The sequence below is a fragment of the Phialemonium atrogriseum genome (assembly GCF_030411735.1).
Source record: "Phialemonium atrogriseum strain 8032-3 unplaced genomic scaffold QBC33scaffold_3, whole genome shotgun sequence".
Taxonomy (NCBI): Eukaryota; Fungi; Ascomycota; class Sordariomycetes; order Cephalothecales; family Cephalothecaceae; genus Phialemonium; species Phialemonium atrogriseum.
The window spans coordinates 1,444,723-1,468,509 of record NW_026848140.1 but is presented as its reverse complement, the minus strand read 5'-3'; the positions used below and the strand labels follow the sequence as shown (position 1 = coordinate 1,468,509).

General features: G+C 56.4%; 8 protein-coding genes across 8 annotated transcripts; 3 read left to right on the top strand and 5 right to left on the bottom strand.

The window, feature by feature from the left end:
* Nucleotides 1-233: 233 nt before the first annotated feature.
* Nucleotides 234-4,856, bottom strand: QBC33DRAFT_237487 (hydantoinase B/oxoprolinase). Its single transcript, XM_060422887.1, has 2 exons — nt 2,139-4,856; nt 234-2,055 (listed from the first exon to the last, which is right to left on the bottom strand). Exons 1-2 carry the CDS (start codon nt 4,645-4,647, stop codon nt 425-427), a joined length of 4,140 nt encoding a protein of 1,379 aa, XP_060287446.1. The 5' UTR covers nt 4,648-4,856; the 3' UTR covers nt 234-424.
* Nucleotides 4,857-5,444: 588 nt separating this feature from the next.
* On the bottom strand, nt 5,445-6,118 carry QBC33DRAFT_512008 (uncharacterized protein; the record flags this gene model as incomplete). Its single annotated transcript, XM_060425882.1, has 2 exons — nt 5,445-5,588; nt 5,642-6,118. 2 exons carry the CDS (start codon nt 6,116-6,118, stop codon nt 5,445-5,447), a joined length of 621 nt encoding a protein of 206 aa, XP_060287445.1.
* Nucleotides 6,119-6,405: 287 nt separating this feature from the next.
* On the bottom strand, nt 6,406-8,985 carry QBC33DRAFT_597917 (major facilitator superfamily domain, general substrate transporter). The gene is made up of 6 exons (XM_060431948.1): nt 8,509-8,985; nt 8,389-8,406; nt 7,780-8,298; nt 7,476-7,709; nt 7,079-7,326; nt 6,406-6,994 (listed from the first exon to the last, which is right to left on the bottom strand). The coding sequence occupies exons 1-6, from the start codon at nt 8,802-8,804 to the stop codon at nt 6,693-6,695; spliced, it is 1,617 nt and encodes a 538-aa protein (XP_060287444.1). The 5' UTR covers nt 8,805-8,985; the 3' UTR covers nt 6,406-6,692.
* Nucleotides 8,986-9,257: 272 nt separating this feature from the next.
* On the bottom strand, nt 9,258-10,547 carry QBC33DRAFT_597913 (mitochondrial glycine amidinotransferase). The gene has a single exon (XM_060431947.1). It carries the CDS (start codon nt 10,388-10,390, stop codon nt 9,305-9,307), a length of 1,086 nt encoding a protein of 361 aa, XP_060287443.1. The 5' UTR covers nt 10,391-10,547; the 3' UTR covers nt 9,258-9,304.
* A 683-nt stretch (nt 10,548-11,230) lies between these two features.
* On the top strand, nt 11,231-14,335 carry QBC33DRAFT_555718 (cytochrome P450; the record flags this gene model as incomplete). Its single annotated transcript, XM_060429670.1, has 6 exons — nt 11,231-11,580; nt 11,663-12,300; nt 12,361-12,381; nt 12,442-12,942; nt 13,018-13,099; nt 14,269-14,335. 6 exons carry the CDS (start codon nt 11,231-11,233, stop codon nt 14,333-14,335), a joined length of 1,659 nt encoding a protein of 552 aa, XP_060287442.1.
* A 960-nt stretch (nt 14,336-15,295) lies between these two features.
* QBC33DRAFT_445249 (uncharacterized protein) lies at nt 15,296-15,955 on the top strand (the record flags this gene model as incomplete). The annotated part of the gene is made up of 1 exon (XM_060424316.1): nt 15,296-15,955. A coding segment is annotated over one exon (660 nt), but the record flags the coding sequence as incomplete, so codon positions are not given.
* A 2,644-nt stretch (nt 15,956-18,599) lies between these two features.
* QBC33DRAFT_527279 (PC4-domain-containing protein) lies at nt 18,600-19,797 on the bottom strand. The gene is made up of 3 exons (XM_060426966.1): nt 19,499-19,797; nt 19,327-19,431; nt 18,600-19,260 (listed from the first exon to the last, which is right to left on the bottom strand). The coding sequence occupies exons 1-3, from the start codon at nt 19,649-19,651 to the stop codon at nt 19,072-19,074; spliced, it is 447 nt and encodes a 148-aa protein (XP_060287440.1). The 5' UTR covers nt 19,652-19,797; the 3' UTR covers nt 18,600-19,071.
* Nucleotides 19,798-19,940: 143 nt separating this feature from the next.
* On the top strand, nt 19,941-23,642 carry QBC33DRAFT_527278 (PXA domain-containing protein). Its single transcript, XM_060426965.1, has one exon. The coding sequence runs from the start codon at nt 20,106-20,108 to the stop codon at nt 23,358-23,360; it is 3,255 nt and encodes a 1,084-aa protein (XP_060287439.1). The 5' UTR covers nt 19,941-20,105; the 3' UTR covers nt 23,361-23,642.
* Nucleotides 23,643-23,787: the final 145 nt, after the last annotated feature.

Sequence of the window (23,787 nt, the reverse complement as noted above, 5' to 3'; positions counted from 1 at the left end):
TTGCGCCCAAACCCGTGGGTCGGGGCAATCATAACAGGGATTCTATGGACCTTCCCGGCCGCTGGGAAGGATGGGGGTGAAACTGGAGGGTCCTTGTTCCAAATCCTGTTGCAATGGGCTCCGTTGAGGTAAAATTAGCGAGGCATTCAGCCACGCCGCTTCCAGCCTGGCACGCCGCACGCCGCCTGACTGTTCACCGTTGCGGCACAGGACGGAATAGATAAACACAGCCCAAACAGCCTAGAAAATGCTGGAAGAAGCTGGAGATTTACTCCAATATCGGGATTATCCGCCCCCTCGTGGTCAGTGTCTGGAGAAGGGTGGGAGAGGGAGCCCGATAATATCAAGACTTAGATAGATTAGATATATTCCAGGAAGTAACCATAGCCCCCTCCCCCCAAAGGTCATCAGATGTTCCCCCACATCACGCCTGCAAAGCTGCGTCCTCCCTCGCGGCGTAGCTCGCCATCCTCCACGCTCCCTTGGGGTCGGCCCGCTTCCTACTCGCCTTCTCCTCACCCTCCTTACCCCAACCCCCACCGCCGGGCGTGCAGATGATGATGCGATCACCCGCCTTCATGGGGGCGCTGTTCTTGGCGCCCAGGTTGATGAACCTCTCCTCGTACCCGTTACCCTCCTCCTCCTCCTTCCCCTCCTTCTCGTCCGCCGCAGCCCCTCCCCGCCCTGCCGCCCCCGGCCTGCCATTTCTCAGGCTACGCAGCGACGACTCCCAGCTCGCCTTCCGCACCTTCCGGGCCCAGAGGTTGAGGCCGCACTCGGCGTCCTCCCCGCCGGCGAGGCCGTACGGCCGGTAAACCCTCCTCTCGCTGAGGATGGACACCTGTACGGGGATGCGGAACTCGATATCTCTAATAACGCCGTCTCCGCCGCGGTGCCTTCCGCGGCCGCCCGACCCCTCCCGGATGGAGAACTCGCGCAGCACGATCGGGTACCGGCGCTCAAACACCTCCGAGTCGGTGATGCGCGTGTTGGTCATGTGCGTGTGCACGCCGTCGGTGCCCTCCCAGTCGGGCCCCGCACCGCTCCCGCCCGCGATGGTCTCGTAGTACCCGAACCCTTTCACCTCGTCCTGGCCCGTGACGTTGCCGCCGAACCCGAACGTCAGGTTGTTGCAGTCGCCCTGGCTGGCCGCGCACGCCTCGAACGCCCGGAAGATGACGTCCGTCACCCGCTGGCTGGTGAGAACGTTGCCGCCCACCACGGCGGCGTCGTCGGACGGCGAGAGCAGGCTCTTGGGCGGGATCTTGACCGTGATGGGCTTCAGGCAGCCCTGGTTCAGCGGGATGTCCTCCGAGATCATGCAGCGCAGCGTGTAGATGATGGCGCTGTACGAGACCGCCTCGGGGGCGTTGATGTTGCCGTAGACCTCAGGCCCGGTGCCCTCAAAGTCGAAGACAGCCTCGCCCTTGTCGGCGTCTATGGTGATCTTGAGCCTGATGGGGCTACCGTCGTCCATGAAGTCGACGGCGGAGAGGTCTTTGCCCTCGAACCTCTTGGACACCGACTTCAGGAGGTTCCGCACCTGCAGCTCGGCGTTGTTCTGGATCGCGACCATGTAGAACTGAACTGTGTCCTCGCCGTATTCCTTGATCAGCCCCTCGATCAACGAGATGCCCTTCTGGTTCGCCGAGACCTGTGCGCGCAGGTCGTTGATGTTGTCTGCCAGGCACCGCGTCCCACTGCACCCGGGGTACTCGGCGGGCTCCTTGTAGAACAGCTCCACGACTCTCTCCTCGTCGAATTTGCCCTCGCTGACGAGCTTCTCGCTTTTGATCGACGCGCCCTCCTGGTAGAGCTCGCGCGAGTGAGGCGGCATGCTTCCGGCGGTGATGCCACCAATGTCGGCATGGTGAGCCCGGGATGCGGCGTAGAACAGGATCTCGTCTCCCGCCTCGTTGAAGGCCGGCATCAACAAGGTGATGTCGGGCAGGTGAGTCCCTCCGTAAGAGGGATGGTTCGATATGATGACGTCTCCCTTCTTCAGTTCGTCCTTCCAGATTTCTGCCTGGCGCTTGACGCATGTTGACATTGAACCTGGACCAAGGAGGTTAGCACTGTTCCCCGACAAAGACCGGACGGAGTGGATTTGGAAGGGAGGGGTGTAGAGGGGGTAATACCTAAGTGGACTGGTAGATGAGGAGCATTGGCAACGAGGCCACCAGTCGCATCAAAAATGGCGCAGGAGAAGTCCAACCGTTCCTTCACGTTGGTGCTGACGCTCGTTTTCTGGAGCGCCCTGCCCATCTGTTCCGCGATTGCCATAAACCGGTGGCCAAAGATGCTGAGCATAATGGGGTCGACCTCCCTCTCGCTCTCCTTCAACTCGGACTCTCCCTTGCCGCCATTATCCTTCTCGATATCAATCACGACATGCGTCTCAAGAACCAGAGCTGTTGATTTTGGAGTCACCACAATTGTCTGTGTACCGTCAGCCAGAACAGCTGGACCGGAAATTGTCGTGCCAACATCCAGATCACCAAGCTTGTAAACTGGTGTGTCGAGGCGGCCTGCTTCGAAGTAGACCTCGGCGCCAGCGTGCTTCTTCGCCGATGGGACCGACCGGCGTTTAATCGTCTTAAGCTGGTCATCGACCGTCTTCTCGTCGTAGCGGAAACTCTTGCCGATCCCGCGGACCCGAACGTCGTCAACTATGATGTCCCGGTCCTCTAGGGTGAATCCAAACTCGTAGCGGTGGTGCTTAACGAATGCCTTCCCAAAGGCCCACTGGTTCCCATCGAAGAACTCCTTGGCGTCGTCCTCGTTGGGCTTGATTATCATCAAGGCGGACTCTGTGCCTCGATATCTCATGTTCAGGTACTCCTCAAAGACGATATCGCTATCCTCGAAACCCTGGTCTCTCAGCGCTTGGCGGGACTTATTCTTGAGCTTCTCCATCTTGTCCTTCAGCTCGTCGACAACTTGGCCTTCATCCTCCCAGACTTTCGAGTCGGGTTCCTGTCTCTCGTCGACCACGTCGGCCAATGCCATCCCGTAAGCCGACAGCACGGAGGAGTATCTGTGGATCAGGATCTGCTTGATGCCCAATGACTCGGCGATGGCGACGGCGTGCTGCCCGCCCGCGCCACCAAATGTCGCCAGCCTGTGCTTCGACGAGTCGTGACCCTTTGCCTCGGTGATGCTTCGGATAGGCCGGGTCATCGTCTCGTTGGCTACAGTCAAGAAGCCGTACGCGACTTCGTCAACGTCCATGTCCTTTCCAGTCTCCCGGCTGATTTGATCAGCCAGCTCCTGGAGGACCTTCTTGCTGGCCTCGACATCCAGCCCCTCGTCTTCGTTCTTGCCGAAGATCTTGGGGAAGAACTCGGGCAGCAGACGGCCGAGAACGAGGTTGGCATCCGTGACTGTCGCCGGCCCGCCTTTCCGGTAGCATGCCGGGCCGGGATGGGCTCCGGCCGACTCGGGGCCTACCACGAACAGTCCGTTGCGGAAAAACAGCATGGATCCGCCGCCGGCCGCGACGGTGTTAATATCCAGTTGTGGAGACTGTATCGTGACCCCGGCCGTAGTCGTTTCGAAGGTATGATCGTATCGGCCCTCGCCGTAACGGGACACGTCGGTGCTGGTGCCGCCCATATCGAAGCCGATAATCGGGATCCGTGTGTTCTCGTCGTACGAGGTGATGGCATATCCCACGACGCCCCCTGCCGGCCCGGATAGGATGGCCTTCAGACCAGTGAACTTCTCCACATCAACCAGGCCGCCGTCGCTCTGCATGAACTCACAACGGGCGCCTCGGCTGCCCTCCTCCTGCTTGACGCTCCTCGTCCCCAGGCCGCCCTTGAAGCCCTGCTGAAAGCCCGAGATGTACTTCTTGATGGCGGGCGTCAGGTACGCATCAGCGCAGACCGAGGTCGCGCGCGAGACCAGCTTGATCATCGGCATCAGCTCGTGGCTGAGCGAGATGTGCTGGAAGCCAATCTCCCTGGCGACCTTGCCGACCAGGGCCTCGTGGTCCGGGAAGGTGTAGCCGTGCATCAGACACACGGCCACGCTCTTGATGCCGCCGTCGTAGATCTCCTGCAGCTGCGCCCGGATGGCCTCCTCCGCCGGCCGCTTCAGGATGCGCACGGCTTCTCCCGAGAGGCCCATGACCAGGTCGTGGCTCCTTGCCTCGTCGGTCCCGGCCCGGACCTCGGCCTTGGTGACGTGCCTCTGCGGATCCTCGGCGTAGTCCTCGAGGGTGACGCGCTCGTCGACCTCGACGACGGCGGAGTAGAGCACGTCCGGCTTGTGGATGGCCAGGTCGAAGATCTTGGGCCGGGACTGGTTCCCGATCACCAGACAGTCCTTGAAGCCCTTGCTGACCACCATGGCGATCTTCTCGCCCTTCCTTTCCAGCAGCGCATTCGTGGCGACGGTCGTGCCCATCCGGATGGAGTCGATCCTGGAGGTGTCCAGAGGCTCTCCGCGGGGTATCTCTCGTCCGAGAAAGTGGGACATGATGCGACGGATCCCCTCGAGGGGAGCATCCTGGTAATTCCCCGGGTCCTCGGACAGTAGTTTGATGACGAGGTCTTCGCCGCCAAAATTCCCGACGCAGTCGGTAAATGTCCCTCCGCGGTCAATGGCAATCCGGATGCCCCGGTCTCTCTTCGTGGGGGCCATCTTCGCGCCGGCCGGTCTGGTGGTGGATGATTTCACTCAAATATTTGCACGAGCGTGCCTGGGACAAGACAACGATTATTACAGAGCCCAGGGAGGAAATATGACCGTATGAAGAAATGCTTTCTATTTTTTCTAGGCTGGACGAAGAAGATCAAGCAGAAAGGTGACCTTTTAAATGACTCCAGGGTCCCTCGTGTCGTCATGTCCCGGTTGTAAATAAACTGCAGCGGTACCCCACCCCCGTGGGGACCCATTGGTATCGGGCATGGACTCCGATCACACTTCCTTGTTAGCGTCGGCGCCGTCCCCCGTACGATTATTTGAGGGAGGAGCGGCGGATACTAACGGGCAACATCAATTACGAATCCCTGGCATTCTACGAAGTATGTACGCACATGATTATGTGCAACCTGGTGATCACTGATGATCCCCTCCTGTCCTTGATAGGTACAGTACATGAGATCCTGTTTTGCAAGAATTATACACCATTCGAAGCCACCACATCGGGACGTACGACCGCAGGTATTGGAAACCCCGGCAATAAGGCAAGGATTTCTCGACAGAATATACTGGGCAGAGAGCAGAGGTTGGCGTTACGGAAAATATCTATTCTGCTTGCCTACTATAGCTGGGTAGGTAAGTAAAACAGGACCTCAATTCTTCCCTCCCCGCCCCCCATAACGATGATTGCATCTCGACGGCGCTCGAAGCCGCCCGCTGTACCCGCCTTTAACGTGGGTAGGAGTGCATACATAACAATGGAATCCAGCCAAAGTCGATAGAGCCTAAACAATGCCTTATCGTTTCAACAGTCCCTTTTTCCTTTTCTCAATCAGGTCATACCACAGTGGGTTGGAAGGATGTTGTGGGCTCAGCTCAGCTCGCTTTGCCGGAGGAGCAGAGGGTTCCTGGTCAAAGACGTTCTTCCTCTTCCACTTCCTCTTGACACAGTTATTAGCAGCCTTCCTCCGTCAAGGATGGGAAATAAACCTACATCGGTATCCGAAGCGATGGGAATGCTAAATGGCAGCATCAAGGGACGGTCGCCTTCAGTCTTGGTGCTCGTCAACTCCCCGATATGCCCACCACCAACGGCTTCCTGGAGCTCTAGCCCAGCCATGCTGGAACCCAATGCTTGCTCGACAAATTGATGGAGTTCTCCGAAGGAGTCGATCTCTTTCAACAAGGCTCCCGGCTCCGTTGCTGGTAGGATCTTGCGTGTCTTCTCCGTTGTGAGGCACCTGTGCAATGTCCGCTCCCAGTTTGCCTCTCCGCACTTCAACTTGTCGATGCTGTCAGAGAGGGATTTGAGGATCAGCATAGCGAGCTCCCTTCTCGTTTCGGAGAGGAATGCCTCCGATCGTTGTTGGCGGGCTTTGACGAAGTCGTCGACCAGGGTATCCACTCTCTCCTCCCATTCCATCGAACTGTCATGCTGGCCCCCCATAACGACACATCCAGACCGTTCCATGTTTGGTGAAGTCAGAAGTAAGTGGTGCTCGAGAACCAAATAATAACCGCTGAGGCGATCTGGGACCCAAGAATTGGAGGGAAATCTCCGGTATTAAGTACTTAGGCCTGGACCATCTTCTTCCCCATCGCGGTTTCTTGCCTACTTCATACAGGCATGCCTGGAGCTGTAGACCATGGGGTTTCTCAGGCCATCATGGACAAAGAAACCATAACCGGCTTCACCCGACTTCTGAGGGAGATTGGGTTCATCATTTATTACCATGGCCTGACAGAAATGCTCGGAAGGAGCATCCCATAACTAATAACTGACAGATCAACCCCATCCTGTCTAGCAAAGCTCACCGCCACCCCCAGCGAAACGCCACTCTCTAACAACTCAGCTTGGTATGGAACGATAGCGTCTTTGTTCGCAGGTACCAACATCGAGCCACCGACACCCAGCCCACAAGCCTAGCAAAATAACTGGATATCCTAACCGGGGACTTCTTCCCACCCCGCCTCCTTTCACACCGCCCTCCAAACGCACCAATCCCCACCAGCCGCATGTGCCAGTTATGACTCCAGCGGCCCAACTACCTCTCCGCCGGCCTCCCAAGCCTTCCGAGGCTCCGCAGTCCCAAGGACGTGGCGGCGGAGAGGAACATCAGGACGAAGCACGTCCCGAAGGCGGCGCGGTAGCCCCCCATCAGGGCCGCGGGCGACCCCTTGTCCGGGAGGCCGGACGACCTGGTGACGGAGCTGGAGACGATGGCCACGAGGCTCATGCCCAGCGACGTGCCCAGCTGGGCGGTGGTGTTGAACACGGCGCCCGCGAGGGCGTGCATGTCTGTCGGGAAGACGTCGGTGATGACCAGGTGGGCCATGGTGAAGAGGACTGTGTGGGGAGGGATGTCGTCAGAGAATGGTTTTGGGTTGATGGAGGGGAGGGTGCTATTGTGTTTGAAGCTGATTGACTCACCGTCAACGGAAACGGGACCCAGGGCAACAGCCCAGAATGCGGCTACCCACCATGACCATCCGGGGTCGATGAGCGTCATGATCAGGGGGGAGGAGGCCGCTATTAGGGACACGCAGGCTAGGAGCTTATACGCGGTGAAGTACTGTACGCATAGGCCCGTGAGTGGGTTCAAGATGAAGCCGACAATGATGCTGGGAAGCAGCCGGAGGGATGTTTGCATGGGTGTAACTAGCTGAACCCTTTGGAAGCTACAACCCACAGGCATGGTTAGCGAAGCCACAGTTAATTACCTAGGCCGACCTGCTTAATCTCCTGGACTCTAGCTGGCTTGATTGTTTCCCCCTTGGCGTTTGTTTGATCCTTGAACGGTCGAGAGTGAGTGGCCTTTGTCACTTACAAGAGACTGATGAGGAGTTCCGAACTCTGCAAGGATGCCCAGGCCAGCAAGACGGTGAGGCTCACCGACAAAAACGCGCGGTTTCTCCAGATGGAGTTCGGCACGAGCGCTGGTCTCCCCAGACGCTCTTGTCGCCTCATCCACCAGGGAAAGGCCGCGAGGAGGATCAAGCCGGTGAGCATGGCCGTCATGTTTCCCTTGCGCCACAATAATTTGGCGTCATCCGTCAATACTCTACGGTTGCCTCCTGGTCAGCCAACACTCGTCCAAGAAGCAGCGGTTGAGTTAACCAGCGAATACATACGCGCAAGTGTACGAAACCAGCCCGAGGCCGACGCTCGAGACCGCGATGCCAACCCAGTCAACACCAGCGCCAACAGACTCCCAGTCGGCGGCGACAGCCCCGGCGCCGCGCCCATCCGGCGGCGGCAAGACCAGCCAGTTCGCGACGACGAAGGCGGCCAACACGGCGGCGCAGACGTGGTAGCCGAGGCGCCAGTCTCCCGCGGCCTCGACGGCGCCCTCGACGACGAGGCCGAGCGAGAAGCCGAGCGGCTGTGCGACGCCGAGGCACGAGAAGCCGACGTTGCGGCCGCGCCCGGCGCGAAGCGACCGCGCGACGATGCTGACGCCCGTGGGCAGGCACATGGACACGCCGACGCCCTGCAGGGCGCGGAGGGCGACGAGCTGCGCGCCCGAGCGCGCGAGCCCGTTGGCCAGCACCGAGGCCGCTAGCGTCGCCGAGCCGATCAGGTTGACGGGCCGGTCGCCTACCTTGTCGGCGACCGAGCCGGCGAGGAGGAGGCAGCAGGCGCAGGCGAGTCTGGAGAGGGGGTTTTCCAAGTTTAGTGTCTTACTCGGCTTTAACTTGTGCTGGGGTAAAGTGCCTCGAGCTCCTCTTTTTGAAACTTACGAGTACGCAGATGATGGCCTGTCACCCTTCGGTCGTTAGCTCGCGTCACGCTCGTCTCCTTGTGGCCAAGTTTGTTGTGCCCGAAGTACGGATGGGCTTGCTATTAACAGGAGCACCCACCATAGCAGCAAGTGCTCCGGAAGATGTAAATCTCTCGCGATGACGGGCAGGCCAACGGTCAACAAGCCCGTGCTCACGCTGGCGGAGAAGGTCACTCCTGACAAGCTGAAGATGATGGCGCATGTTCGCAGGAAGGACAGCTCATGATGCTCCGAGCCGTCTTTTGCCTGGAAGGGCTCTCCCAATGTGTCGCTGTCCGGCCATGGAAGCTCGGATTCGGAGTCAGACAATGAGGGCGGCGTGCTACGGTAGATTGTTCCATAGTTGTGAGCGCCGTCTGTTGTTGAGATGGACATGTTGTCGAACCCCAGTGCCGTTCCCGGGACTGACTGGAGGTTGAGTGCAGGCGAGTCGAGCTTTCAGCGGATGTCGTGGCTAGCCTCCCATTTGTGCGGCTTTGACCGCTTCTTCCATAGACCAAAAGACGTGCGCGTAATTCATAATCACTCCCTTGCCGCGTCAGCTGAGTCTCTCAAGCCATTCGGAGTCGATCCCAGCCATATGTCTCGGGATCTCCGCGATGCGGGCGAGAGATCAAGTCACCAACCCAGAGCCGTCACAAGTTCACAGGCCGCTTCACGCACTCCAGGATGGGAATACAGGGGATTGGTCAGTTCTCTCCCACTTACACAGTTAACTTGGGCTATATATGACGCCTCAGACGCCACGATGCGCCCAGCTCGCTCCTCTACGGTGGTGAGATCGACAAATCTCATTTGCATGTAGATCGCGAGCACTGACAAATACAAATCAAGCTTTCCATTACTACTTTAGTGCAGTCGACGCTATGTGTTTCTCATGCCGATCTGACGAGATCGACGGTGGCGCAATGGAACGAGCCGCCGAGACTATTGACATTCCCGAACGGGCACAAGATAGGCTCCATGCCGAACCTGTCCCGCACCCACTCCGCGAACTGCGTGTCCCTCTCCTCGACCATGATGCGCCGCTCGTCGATGCTCAGCGCGTTCAGCACCAGCCACGGCGAGCACATGTACAGGGGCGGGACGCCGTCCTCGCCCTCCTGCTGCTGCCGCCGCCGGGGCGCGAACGGATAGGCGTGCAGCTCCCAGCCGGCGAAGACGGCGTGCCGGCGGAGCTCCTCCTCGGTGACGCGCTCCGGGTTGTACACCAGCAGGCCCCTGCGGAGCGGCAGGATCGTCGCGTCGATGTGCATCGCGTGCTCGTCGGTGGTGGCGAGGACCTCGACCGCGTAGCCCTCGGGCACCACGGCCTGCAGGTACTGCACCCCCTTGCGGTTGGTCACGTTGCTGAGCTGCCCGATGATGGTCTTGCCGAACCGCATGAAGTCGGCCGTGTCGAAGGCCGGCCGGCTGTTGTTGATGGCCCACTTGTGGCCGCCCCCGTTGCCGTTGACATCGCCGTTGTCGTCGGCGACACCGTCGTACAGTGTGTCGTCGCCGATGATGAGGGGCGCTCGGCAGATCCTGGACGAGCCGCTGGCGCCGAGCTGGTCCAGGATGTCCGAGTAGCCCAGCTGGACCTCATGGCGGCGGCAGCGCCAGGCGAACGGGGCCTCAACGAGCGTGTCGCCCACGGTCATCAGGCCGTCCCGTGGCATGGCGCCCGTGTAGCCGCCGACCTTGAGCCAGTCGATCTTTGCGGGACGATAGACGCGGATCCCCTGCTGCTCCAGGAGGGAGGCGAAGTGGTCGAGCTCGAGCTTTGCCTTGGCTACGATCTCGGCCGGGAAGGGGTTGAAAGGTCTGAACTCGGCAAAGTGTTCCTCTGGCATGGTCGCCGCAATCATGTGGGCTGGCTCGGACGGGAAGGCCGAGTGCTCTGCCCGTCCAACGATGACGGCCTTGAGGGGCGACCACTCGTCGTCTGCCGAGATTAGGGGCATTTGTTCTTTCGCCATCTTGATATTTTTGGAGAGACAATGTGTCTAAGAGATATCTGACAGAAATAGCAGCAGGTCTGAAGTGTACCACAGCACGAAGCGTAGCACTGCAACGCAACGCGACGGCATGGCCACTTCTGCTTGGGGTATTTATGCTAACTAGACTCCAAATCTAAGGAATAGGATATCGGACATCACCTCCGATCGATTGCAGATGCTTGTATCTTGGCTAGGCATCTTCGCCGCAGCTCCTTCCTGGGAGTGGGATGCGGTGTAGCAAAAAACAAGTGGCTTGCCGAGTGGCTTGCTGAAGCTCCGTCTTTGTACAAGCTCTACGATCGGCGGTGCTCATCACGGGCCAGGGCAGGGAACGAGAGTGAAAGAAGATGTTGCAATGAGACACATACGGATGACCATTGGGTACAAAAAGGAGACGGGAAGGGAGCGGAACGTCCCGAGAGTGTATCGGCGGGTTTGGACTGCGACATATTACCAAATCGAAACTTGGAAGATGCCCCCATTCGCACGAATGTTTCCGTATGAAATTCCCATCTGCAGATCAGATCTACCATCGTGGCTGGTCGATCGGCGATATTTGGCCAAGTGGTGAGCCGGTTTTCAGGAGATGCGACCAGTGATGTCAATGGCCTCAGCTCATGTCGTGTCTTCGTCTCCGTGTCACCTCATCTCCGAGACATCGCCCTTACCGCTGCCAAAGTTACGTAAACGTTCAATTCGATCTCGCCAACGCATCTAGCTCTCACATCGAAGATAATATTCCCAGAAGTGCAGCACCTGGTCCTGCAGCTGAGTACTTCCAACACGCTCATCCAAAGCGTCCCCCATGTTGAGCACGCCATGCCCATGTTTTACGTGTCGTCCCCTCACCTGTGTGCGCTCGCCGGCATCGCCGCCGTGTCCGCACTGCTCTTCAAGCTGGTCATCTATCCTACCATCTTCTCACCATTGTCCAAGATACCAGCGGCTCACCCACTTGCCTCTGTGACTTCTCTGTGGATCCAGTGGCAGCGATTCCGGGACCGAGAGTTCCAATGTATCTCGGCCGCCTTCGCCCGCAAAGGGCCTTATGTTCGCCTTGGTCCGAACGAAATAGCCATCAACTCGATGGAAGGTGTGCTCAGCGTGTACGGCGTGGGGAGCAACAATTTCGACAAGCACCAGTCGTACGAGTACTTCATCACTCACGGGTCAGTGATTAGTCCCTCTGTATTCCGATTGTCTGTGCTTCCCCTTCTCCTGACAACCTCCTCGATAAATCCGAGCATGCAGGAGCCGCAACATGTTTTCATCCCTCGGTAAGGATCACGGGTTCCGCAGGCGCCGCATATCCGCCGTCTATGCGCGGTCCTTTGTGCAGTCGTCTCCCCATGTCCACGCAATCTTGGATGCTGTTGTGCTCCAGCGGTTGCTCCCCTTGCTATTCCAAGCAGCCGCGACCGAGCAAGGCAGCGTCGACATTCTCCCCGTCCTCCAGTCCTATGCGCTGGACTTCATGTCCTCCTTCATGTTTGGGCTGTCCCGGGGGACCAACTTCCTCCAGGACGAGTGCGCCCGGCGGCATTGGTTCGATCTGTATATCCGCAGTTATCCGGCCGGGAGCATGTTCTGGTTGCTGGAGCAGCCGTTCCTAACGAGGCTGCTCTGCGCAGTTGGCGTCCCCTTGCTTCCAGAGGGCCATTTCGAGGCCAAACAAGAGTTTGAGGCATGGGCCCTGGACAAGGTGAAGGAATCGGAGAAAACTCTAGCCAAGAGCGAAGAAGCCGGTATCCCCCTCTCGTACGGCGAGTTTCCTATTCTTTACAGTGCGGTGAGGTCAGGTATTGCGAAAGATTCGGGAATTGATGCAGGCTTCACACCCGACTCAAGTCAGCAGCTCGAGTTAGCAAGCGAATGTTTTGACCATCTAGGTGAGAGAGAAAGTCCAAGAGTGGCTGATGAGCGTGAATTGCTAAACAAACATGGAACAGTTGCTACAAGAGACACCTTCGGTATGGAATACTATTAAAAGGTCCAGCCTCGGTAAATCACGTATTAACCCCAAGCACCAGGCACCAGCTTCACCTACGTCCTCTACGAAATCTCCCGCCACCAAGACGCCCAAGCCGACCTCCGCGCAGAGCTCCTCTCACTCCCCACCCCATTCCCCTCCTCCTCCCCCGCCACCACCCCCTCACTGCCCCCACCAACGGCCCTAGAGAACCTCCCCCTCCTAAACGCCGTCATCAAGGAGGGCCTCCGCCTCCGGAACAACACCCCCGGCCTGGACCCGCGCGTGACCCCGATGGGGACGACCCGCCGCGAGTCCAGCAGCGTCGGCCCGTGGGGCGGCCTGCCGCCCGGCGTCCGCGTCGGCGCGTATTCGCGGTGCCTCCATCGCGACGGCGACGCGTTCCCGGATCCGGAGGCGTGGAACCCTGGCCGCTGGCTGGACGGCGGCGGCGGGGCCAAGGCGTCGGCGGCGGCGGCGGCGGCGGCGGCCCGGGACCGTGGCTTCTTCGCCTTCAGCGGCGGTAGCAGGGGGTGTGTGGGCCGGCAAGTCGCGATGGAGTGTAGGTGGTGGTGTTTATGAACCCGGCCTTTCTGGTGATGTTGTCTACGTTCTTGCTGACCCTTTAATCCCCCAGTGATGCGGTTTGCTGTCGCCGCCATATACACGAATTTCAAGACTGCAGTCGCGGACGAGAGCGAGTACCCTGGGACTGACGGGTTTGTGGGCGGTGACTGTAGGGAAAGGCTGTTCATAAAGTTTGAGAGACTGTCTACCTAAACAGATTTGGTGAGCCTTTCTGTGTGAGACCTTTTACCTGTCTATGACTTGTCCGTCCCATTAGCCAGGTCACAAAGATAAGCCATTACATTGTTGGATTTGGTGAAATTCGTGAGAAGCGTAATGTTAACTACGCATATGCCGTTATGTAGCTATGTTACCAAGACTAGATTTTCCACTGAGAAGGTAAGCGTTGGGGAGAATGTATATTCAACTCTTCCGGCGCCCCAGGTAGGTGGATAAGCACCCATTGAAAAGGGGTAAAAGGGGGTGGCTCGTGCACATTGGTCATAACTATCATATTTTCTTTGCCGCATTCTTCAGTCCCAGCACGCAGAGAGAAACAGGTAATAGTATATGGAAGCACTCTGCCCTGCTTTAGTACGTTGATTCCTGGCATTTGTCCTCAGAACATCGCTCTACGGGGATTCCTATCCCATAGGCTTTTAATCTTACCTACCTAGCTATATCAATACGACCAACTAATGACTCCACAAACTCAATAATGCATACGGCTCACCACTGAGAGGAAAGTGTCGGCTTTGGTATAAAGCACTCCGTTCGGGTGCAGACCATGATTCTGGCTGTGACTGCGCAGATATCTTTACCAAATCCTGCTTGAACCACATGGCATTACAGCATCCCCACACAGGTTAGCATAGTTTGCGGCCATGTTGGTTAAGTTGGATAGACAAAATCTTGCGTTTCCGAAGGCACTAGATTCGATTCCTCCCGGCATTCCTCTAGGTAGCCGTCTCTTTTTTAAGCCGCCGGCTAGAGCAAAGGCGTACAGCGGGAGAAGCAAGACGGCAAAAAGAAAGCTTGCCTTCGAAGACTATTTTAGCTCTGTCTCTGAGAGCAGAAAGGGATATAGAACGATGTGTCCACCTCCAGAAGGAGTAAAAGGGAGAGTCAAACTGTCCCTCAGTTTTGTGTCTTTGTTATTAGCAAAGTGTGCCTGCGCACTTGCTTTGAGTATCAGTAGCCAGCGGACTAGGCCTGTTTTCATCATTGGGACTTCATCAGGAAACACTGTATCAATCTTGGGTAATATATGGCTTCCCCCCCCTCGCAGTGGTGTACATGGCAGTTGCTGACATTGTGGCAGGTTCCTTCCTTCCGTCAAGTCGGAGGCCGAGGAAGTGGCGAGGGACCTCGGCGCCTTCGACGCGTGATGGAGGCCCAAGTGGTCATTCGTGCCAGCAGCTGTACCGAGAACAGTGATGAATGCTAGGATCGGAGCTTTCCTTCGAGGCTCCGTGTCGATGCAATTCTGAGATTCTCTCTGGTGCAGTTGTGTGGATGAACTTGTATAGCGACAACTCCATCGCCGCCAAGGTCAGCAGCCTACTTCTGCTTGATTTGCGAACAACTTGAGCTGCGCTGCAAGTTGTGGTCTACTCAGAATCGTCGGTTGCGCGTTCGCAGTTACCTGTCAGTCGTATATTTTTCCTCTTATATCCTTTGAATGTCATATTTGATGTCTATTTATGTCTTGTGTGGATTGTTTAACATGATATCGCGAAGCAGCCGTAATAGTCTCCTTGGCGATAATCATATCCCTATTTCTCCGCCACGAAGCTATTGTTGACGCTGGAATCTTGAAGTATTTCCAGACTTCGGCATGTGTGGGAAGCCAGGGGTATCAGGGTTGCCTGGCAGCAAAGGCATACCATGACGGCTTCGGGAGGAGTTCGGAGGCTTGGTATCGACTAGCCGGTGATGAAGAAGGAAGGTTAGCACTCTGGCGTTGGAAACAGTGTTGAAAATGGATATATTAGGGGCCAATGCTGGGTGGGCAGTGCTGTCTGGCTGGGTGGGCAGTGACTTTCCTTAGCGCGGGCCCCTATTGGTCAAAAATATTTAAAGTCAGCGCTTGCGCAAGCGAACCTCTGCTAAGCCTAAATCATCATTCTGCCGCCGCTAAGCCTAAATCGTTTTTCTGCCCTTAATTGACGCGCCGCCGGTCTTCGTGATATTTCCATCCATCCATCCTACTTCCGTACAACCTCAGCAACTTGACGATTGCGTTGAGCCTTAGAAAGGCTCGTTGCTGTAATTCCCGGTACAGATTCAAGATCTCCGCCTTTGAATACCCTATATGTGAACCTTTCTAACTTCATCTACCATAGGAAATGGATCAGAACCTGCTTCCGGACGAAGACGTCCCTGCCGGGCAACCCGAGCCTCATCCAGACCCTCCCGACCCTCCCGGCCCCCCTGAGCTTCCTGACCCTCCCGAGCCTCTTCCAAACCCTCCCGAGGGCGGCATTCCGCTAGATGCCTTTGACGCCCTACGCGCGCCAGCTGATACGATTGACGACTTGATGAGCGACCTGAATCGCTGGGGGAAGCTTCATGGACTTCATTTTATCCGCGCCCAGGCTAGCAACAAAGACAAGGCTGGAAACCCCCGACGATTCGAAGTCCATTGCGATCGTGGCCGGGCAACTGCCAAGCGAGGTGCTGGTATTCGAAATACATCAACCAAGCGGATCGAATGCCCATGGAGAGGTGTTGCGAATGCCCTCAAAGCCAACGACTTCTCCTGGACCTTCCGGCTTAGCAACAAGCAAGAAGAACGAGTCCATAACCATGGCCCGTCTCTCGATCCATCAGCCCACCAAGGCAACCGCGGCTTTACCGAGGAGCAAAAGGGCTTTATACGAATAGCGGCAAGCCACCCAGGTGTAGGAGCACGGCAAATTGGGTCACAGTTGGAAGCAAAGTGGCCAGACCTACTCTTCAAGGTCAAAGATATCAACAACGAGCTCCAGTATCAACGTACGGCTGAGCTCAACGGCCTTGGATCTACTGGAGCCCTGATCAAGTATCTGGAGGATCATCAGTATCCCTACCGAGTTAAATGGGAAGAGAGTGATCCCAATCAGCTTGTGGGTATTGTATGGACCTTTCCATGGTGTATCGAGATGTGGAAGAGATTCCCAGAGTGCCTTGCGTTTGACAATACGTACAAGACCAACCGCTTTGGACTTCCTCTCTTCAACGGCACTGGGAAGACGAATATTGGGTCCTACTTCAACACTGCCTTTGGTCTCATCAATAATGAGAAGTATTCTGGCTTTCTTTGGCTACTTCAGGCTATTGACAGTCTGCGTACTGAGGCTGGGATCCCTCAGCCAGATGTGGTGACAACAGACTTCGATAAATCTCTCAAGCAGGCCTTGAATGAGGTATTCCTAGATACACAGCAACAGCTTTGCATCTACCATATCAACAAGAACGTTCTTATGAGAGCCAAGCGTAAGTGGAAGTCAGAAGACGATGCAGAAGAAGATGAAGATGATGAGGACCATGGCAACGGCGGCGATGATGATGAAGGCGGCGAGGTACTTGCGATCCTAGACCCAACTCAAGAGCCCCTGGCCTTTGATGAAGTAGATTATCAAGAACTTCGCAATGCCCTTGCCATGGCTGGCCTAGATGGAGGAGACCCAGATCCAGGGGCTATTCCATACTCCTACCTTGGCGTCTTCAAGCTCTGGAAACGTATCATGTTCTCTGATACTGAGGATGATCTCGAGGCTTCCTAGGAGCGGCTTTGATCAACCTTTGTGGACCAAGAGGCTATTGTCTTATATCTCCAAGAGACGTATATGCCCTACCGGGATCAGTGGGCACGCTGCCATATCAAGCACTACTGCAACTTTGGTGACTGGGCTACATCTCTAACCGAGGCGTGCAATAAGGAGGTAAAAGCGTACCTTCTTTATGGCTTTAGCGATCTCTTCACGCTTCTCAAGGCGATGGAGAAGATGTGCCGTTACCGGGAAAAGGACTACAAGCAACGAGTAGCCTAACAAGACTTGAAGATCCAGGATAGATATATCCAGCAGCCATGGCTTGGAGATATCCCAAACGCCTTTTCGTACCTTGCAATCAACCTTATCACTCAGCAACACCAGCATGCAGAAAAGGCTATCCAAGACAGCGACGGCGAGATGGGGGATTGTGGCGAGGAGTGCACCTTTTCATTGCAATATGGCCTTCCTTGCCAGCATACAATCTACAGGAAGATGGTAGCTAAGGAGCCATTGGATCACTCTAGGGTCTATCCACGTTGGGACCTTCAACGGAAGCTGGTAAGTTGATCTTATCAACTGATCTACCTCTTATACTAATGCTAGCAATACCAGGATGACGTTGATCCATATCTCCGAATCCGAGACCTGAATATTGTTACCAACCTGCGCAGCCAGCCTGCTTATAACCAGCCTCGACCACTACCAGCAGACTAGCGTATCCAGCCACTACCAGAGCGGCTTCCTAAGGCGCTAGTAGAGCCGCAGCTTCCTAGGCTGCTTGCTAAACCTCCTGCCGAACCGCTTGCCGAGCTGCTTGCCGAGGCGTCACCAGAGCCGCAGCTCCCAGAGCCGCAGCTCCCTGAGCCGCAGCTCTCTGCGCCAGTCCCTGCGCAGCTCCCTGCACCAGTCCCTGCGCAGCTCCCTGGGCTGCGCCCTGGGCCGATCCCCGAGGCGCAGCTCCCTGGACCGCTCCCTAGGCCGCCCCCTGAGCCGCCCCTAGAACCGCCAGCTCCAGAGATACAGAGAGGCCGCCCAAGAGGCCGCCCTCGGGGCCGCCCTCGGGGGTCACGAGCCCGGGGGTCACGAGGTCAGGGGTCACGAGGTCAGGGAGAGACAACTGCAGCTCCAGATCAACAAAGGAGGTTGCCGCCGCCAGTCCGTCGAGGTGCTCAGCTGCGGCCCAGCGTAAGGCGGCACTTATCACAGGATGAGCTGGAGTATCACACCGGCGATGAGGCTGACGAGGGCAACGTGGGCAGGCCACCAAAGAGGGCCCGTGGGCGCCCACGTGGATCGAGGGGATCCCGGGCCCAAGGTCCCCGTGGGGCTTGAAAAGGACGTTGATTTCCAGCCGAATTGTAATCAATTACAGCGGCAATTACACACATGTAAAGACTACCCTCCAACCTGCCACAACTCTACAACCACAGCTGTAGTATAGATAAGAGTTATGTTAATTGAACCGCCTTGAGAAGCCTAACAATATGGATCCAATTATAATTGTAGATGTCAAAGATTGCGTAGGTTATGGTGGTGAGAAGTTGTGATATATTGGGCGTAATATGGGACGGCGACAAAAGGAAGGCGGTGAAGACCCCTGTAGGGTAGCGCAGACGCTAAGTTGCAAGCGCCGACCTTATATTTTTTCAACCAATGAGGGCCAAGTTATGGTTCCACACTGCCCACGCAGTAAAATAGCACTGCCCACCCAGCATTGGCCATATTAGGTTGATATTAACTGTAAAATATATCACGGGCCCGGCGCGTCAGAAAGCGCGTAGGCTGGAAGGCAGTTTTAATATCACGTGATAGGGGAGCCGCAGTTCTGGTAGGCCTAAATAGCTCTAGACTTTTAGTGTCGTTATGAATTTGTCAAGTGTACTGCGTATATGGTAGCTGTGATCGCCTCTGTATTAGATCGGTCTATCTACTTCGCAGTGATGTGTGTGCTTGTTTCATTCTAGGACATACTCAGTAGGCTATTCTTCTGCCCTGTTCTAATGGTACGTACTCCGTATTAGTCCACATATCTATCGTCGTTCCAGCGTCAGCTCCTTTACCTCTTCATCTAGAGAGATACGCGCATCTTGAGCAATTGGTGGATCGCCTCCGTCTAAGCCCAATGCTGAAACGGTGCAGACTCAAACCCAGAGAAACGCCAAAGATACCTAGGCCGATTCCTTCGACGCCATGCAAGTGGTAACATGTACTACTAATCCCATCCGTGTATGTACAGGGCTGATCCTGCCTGATGCCTCATCGTGAGATATCGTACTCCTCATATAAGCAACCAGCTGGCGAGGTTAAAAGCGAATATTCGTGGCAACATTACAATGAGAATCGAAAAAATCATTCCGGCGTGGCTTTCACCCGGATTCTTCATCACTCGTAGCCTCGATATTGGCCTTCTGGGACGACTTCTTGGCCTTGGCAACCTTCAACTCTTCGCCTGCATCGAGATCATCGACTTCGTGGCCTTCCTTCCGCAGTTCGGCATTGATTCCAGGGACTGCCTTGAGAAAGGCCTTGTATTGGTCAACCGAAAGCGAGATGCCCTGTGATTGTTAGTATGGCCGTATCAAGGTCGGCACTGTCCATGCCAATGAGCACTGCATGAATACCTTCTTGCCCGGCTTCAGCTCGCCGTCTGCATCGTAGTACTCTCTGATGTTGATGAGGAGCATCTTGTTAAACTTGGAGGCGGTAACACGACGTTTCGCGGAGAGCTGCAAATGAGGCTGATCAGCAACACAATAATATGTGCGCCAGACAAGCAGACAGGCTGCTACGAACCTCCCAAAATGGGTTGCCCTCCGCATCCTTGCTCTTCGTTCCAGCGGCGCTGGGAGTGGAGGTCGAAGCCTTGGCCTTTTTTGACGGTTTAACCACCTGCTCTTGCCCGGAGTCTTCGTCCTCAAGTTCTCGCTTCTTCGCGTATTTCGCCATTGTCCAAGGACCCCGATCGGGGCTTCTGCAGAGGTCCAGATGTGGTAGAGAGTAGAAGTCGGGATAATACTGTTGGGGGAGTTGTCACACGGGCAGCTGTGCGATGATTCAGTAGTTCGATTGACCGGCTGCTCCTTCTCATTTTGGCTCGACGCGGGTCGAACGCGACTTTAGAGGTGTGACGTCGGGATGGCGGTGGCGCACGCCAGACCCTTGTCGTGCACGGATCATTCCTTACAGGGGCTGTCAGCACGACCCCTGACATAAGCTTCAAGATGGTTAGAGGTCTCTGAAATAGTAGAAGGTTTCGTCGATCCGGGGCATTTGTTGAAACAAAAGAACACTTATACTCCTTCCTTGCTAATTCTTCTACACGGCATAGTCCCGAATACCAAGTCCAAATTCATCCCACAATTTTGCGCTTTCCCCACCGAGAAATGAGAGACGCGAATCCATGACCCCTGATATCACGAACGCTCCATCCTCGATGAACACGGTGCAAGATGCGCAACGCCCGGGCACCACGCCCGACGAGATACAAGACAATGGCAGGCTGGAACCCGCTGTAGCCAGCACAGATTCTGGAACAGACGGCGAAAAGGGCAGCCTGGTGCAAGAACGCCCGCCCTCGGAGGGCTCGGCGACGGCGGAAGATGCTACGACAAAGATATTTCGGTTCCTCGCGACTGCCACGCCGGGGACCCTCGGCGCAGTCGCAGTCGGCCTCGCTGCGGTCACATACCTAATGCTTGGGCGGATTGGGCTGCTCTTGGTTGGCGCATTCGGCGGGGTCGTGGCGCTCATACAGTGGGAGGGACGGAACCCCGAGGTGTCGCGTGCCATCAGAGGCGAGAGAGGCATCGATGTCGTGGAGAGGCTATTAGGAGGAACAAGGGACGACAAGATGCGAGCTGGCCAGGAGCGGGATCCCGATGAGGAAGAGCGCGCATTGGCCCGCGGCTTGGATGGTTTGCGGCCAGAGACACGCGAGGCATTGACCGAGTTGATTGATGCGATCATCAGGGACTACGTGAGGTGGTGGTATAGCCCCATCATGCCATCGGACAAGTTCTTCCCTCTTTCCTGCCGGAAAATCCTTACGTCCTTCCTAGTCTCCGTCTCAACTCACCTGGCAAGGAAACGACCAGCCGATGCTTTTCTCGATTTCCTGACCAACTCATCGTCCATCGTTATCGTCTTCTTCTCCGAGCTCTCTGCCGCCTTCGCCGACCTACCAGCCGATTCGAAGGTCTCCACCCCCGACATTGTCTACAAGTACCTCGAGGCTAACCCGGATTCGAACCTGTCCAATCTCCTCAACAACAGACAGCAGGCGGGGAAGCTGAGAATGGTGGCCGAGGACTTGCTGGCTTTCCTAGACCGCTCTACATACGAATGCGACCCTGCCAGAGTCTTTCTCAGGGAGATCCTAGCCGGCGTTATCCTAGAGACGTCGCTCCAGACCTGCTCCAAGCCGGAGTGGATCAATGGCTGGATAGTGTATCTGCTGGAGGCCGGTGAGCCGGATTTCAATCAGGCCATTGATGTTGGGATGCAGACAGGCCCCAGCCTGGACCATGCCTATGTCGACATTGATGGCAACGTGGGTAATATCGGCTTGTCCAAAGGGAATCGAAACTCGTTCGACGCCGAGAAATCACGGCGCAAAGAATCGATAGCGCATAGGAAGAAACTCAGCAAGGCCGACGAAGAGATGGAACTGGCGATGGAGGAAATGAAGCGCATGAATCAGATGATTGTGGAAGAAGAGGCTCGAAGGGCCACACAGCCAAATGACAATGCAACTCCAGCACCCTTGACTCTGAATGGGGCTGCGGCCCCCAAGGAGGAAGTTGTTTCTGCCAAGGATGCTTCAGACAGGCTGACAGACGCACTCAAACGGAACGCCAATGATTTGGATATGCAAGAGAAGGATGTTGAGAGACTAACAGCTGAGAGCGTGCAACAGCCTCTCGATTATACGGCAAAGTCGTCCCCGACCTCAGGGGAAACCGCACATACGCCAATCACCCCAGTCTCGAACACGGACTTGTCAAGTCAAGGTTCATCACCCAAGCAGAGTATCGGGTCGCGATTCACTAGCTTCGACCAGATCCTTCCTCCAGGAAGGGAGGAGCTCGAGGCTGACGGGGAAGAGCCTCACAAGCCGCCGCCGCTCACCTTGCACAATGCCACCATAACGGTCCTCGACGAGGCCGGCGACAAAGGACGCATACGCACGAAACCCTCGTGGGACTATCTCATCCAAATCGAACCCGCGACCACACACTATCCCGGGTGGATGATGGTGAGGAAATACAGCGATTTCGAACCCCTGCATGAGATCCTACGGCGGATCGCCACCATCTCCGGTGCAACGGCTTTCACCGAGCAACATAAGGAGCTGCCAATGTGGAAAGTCCACACGAGGAGCTCGCTGCGCGGCGAGCTTGAGCGCTATCTCCGGGAGGCCTGTTGGAACCAGAGCCTGGCCGAATGTGAGGGAATGAAGAAGTTCCTTGAAAAGGACCAGCGATACCAGAACAATTCGAGGTCGGGCCTTCAGGCGTTTGAAAAGCTCGGGAAGAACGTCTTCGATGTTCTCACCAGTGCCCCGGTAGAGGGCTCGAGGGCTGTCGTTGGCGGAGTTACAGGAGTGTTAGGCAACATTGGCCTCGGCCAGAGGAAGCAAACGAGCTCATCTTTACAGGACGTCACGGCAGCCAGCAGGCTTTCCATCTCTACGCCCCCTAGAGTGGACAGCGGCTTGTTCCTCAACGGAGCACGCAAGAGGGACAGCTTGGATAGCCAGAGGTCGTCAGTGGTCTCTACGCAACCACCCAAGATGCCACCCATGGAGCGACGACCGAGCTACATTTCACTAGGCGAGGCTGAAACTGACAACCTCCGAGCATCTCGAAGCGAGCGTGGGGAAAGATCCCCTGTGAGTGGGATGAATAGTCGAGACAATAGTCGTGCTTCGAGCTTAGCACCACTCCGCTCTCCATCATCAGCCAGCTTGGACGGGGTGAGGCTACCGCCACCACCCGATTCAATCCCGGACGATTACGATTCATACTTGGGTCCCAAAGCTAGGCAGCAAGAAGGTTTCCGTCCATCTCCAGTGTTATCGCATCAACGGACTCAAACGATGCCAAATCTGGCGCAAAAGCCAACCGCTATCCCTCCTCCCCGGCCCGCCAAACAATATTCCCAGTTGTCGGAGCAGGAAACACGCGTAGCGGTCGAGCTCCTCTTCGCCGTGATAAACGAGCTCTACACCCTCTCGTCGGCGTGGAACATCCGGCGGACCCTGCTGGCGGCAGCCAAGTCCTTCCTCCTCCGGCCGGGGAACCCGTCGCTGGTCTCGATCCGGTCCATGATCCAGTCGTCCGTCATCGACGCCAACGCGTCGGACGCCGGCATCGCGGCCCACCTGAGGAAGCTGCGGGAGAACACCCTGCCGACCGACGACGAGCGCGCAGGGTGGCCGGCCGACATGTCGGCCGAGGAGAAGGACAAGCTCCGCGTCAGGGCGCGCAAGCTCCTGATCGAGAGCGGCGTCCCCGACGCGCTGAGCGGGGTCATGGGCCAGTCGGCCACCAGCGACGCCCTGGGGAGGATATTCGATTGCCTCCAGATCGACGAGGTGGCGCGAGGTTTGATGTTTGGGCTCATGTTACAGGCGGTGAGGACCGTCACGCACTGAGTAAGGTTACGACTTCGGTAGATTTATGATGTTTCTCACACGGGCGTTTGATAAGGCCGCCACCCTGTCGACGGCCTTTTCCTTTCTTCTTTTCTTTTGGGAGGCATGTATCTCTAGAGGAGCTGCACCTCGGTAGGGCAGTAGCGTGGAAAGGGAGTAGGTACGCCTACGTCGCATGCTCAAGCTCTGAGACGCGCGGTTCCACTGTACAATTAGATAGTCGGCGTAATGTAAGATAAGACTAGCTCTGGGTTTGTCGAGATGTTAATTTTCTGGTAGCCACTCTTTCTAGTAATCTTTGATCCAAACTCTGTTTCCCGTATGCCTTGCCCTTACTTCCATGCGTCGGATGGAAGGTTACATGTTGAATAGGTAGGTACCCCGTGTACCTGCCACCTTCGCTACCTCTTCCATTGTATCCCTCTCT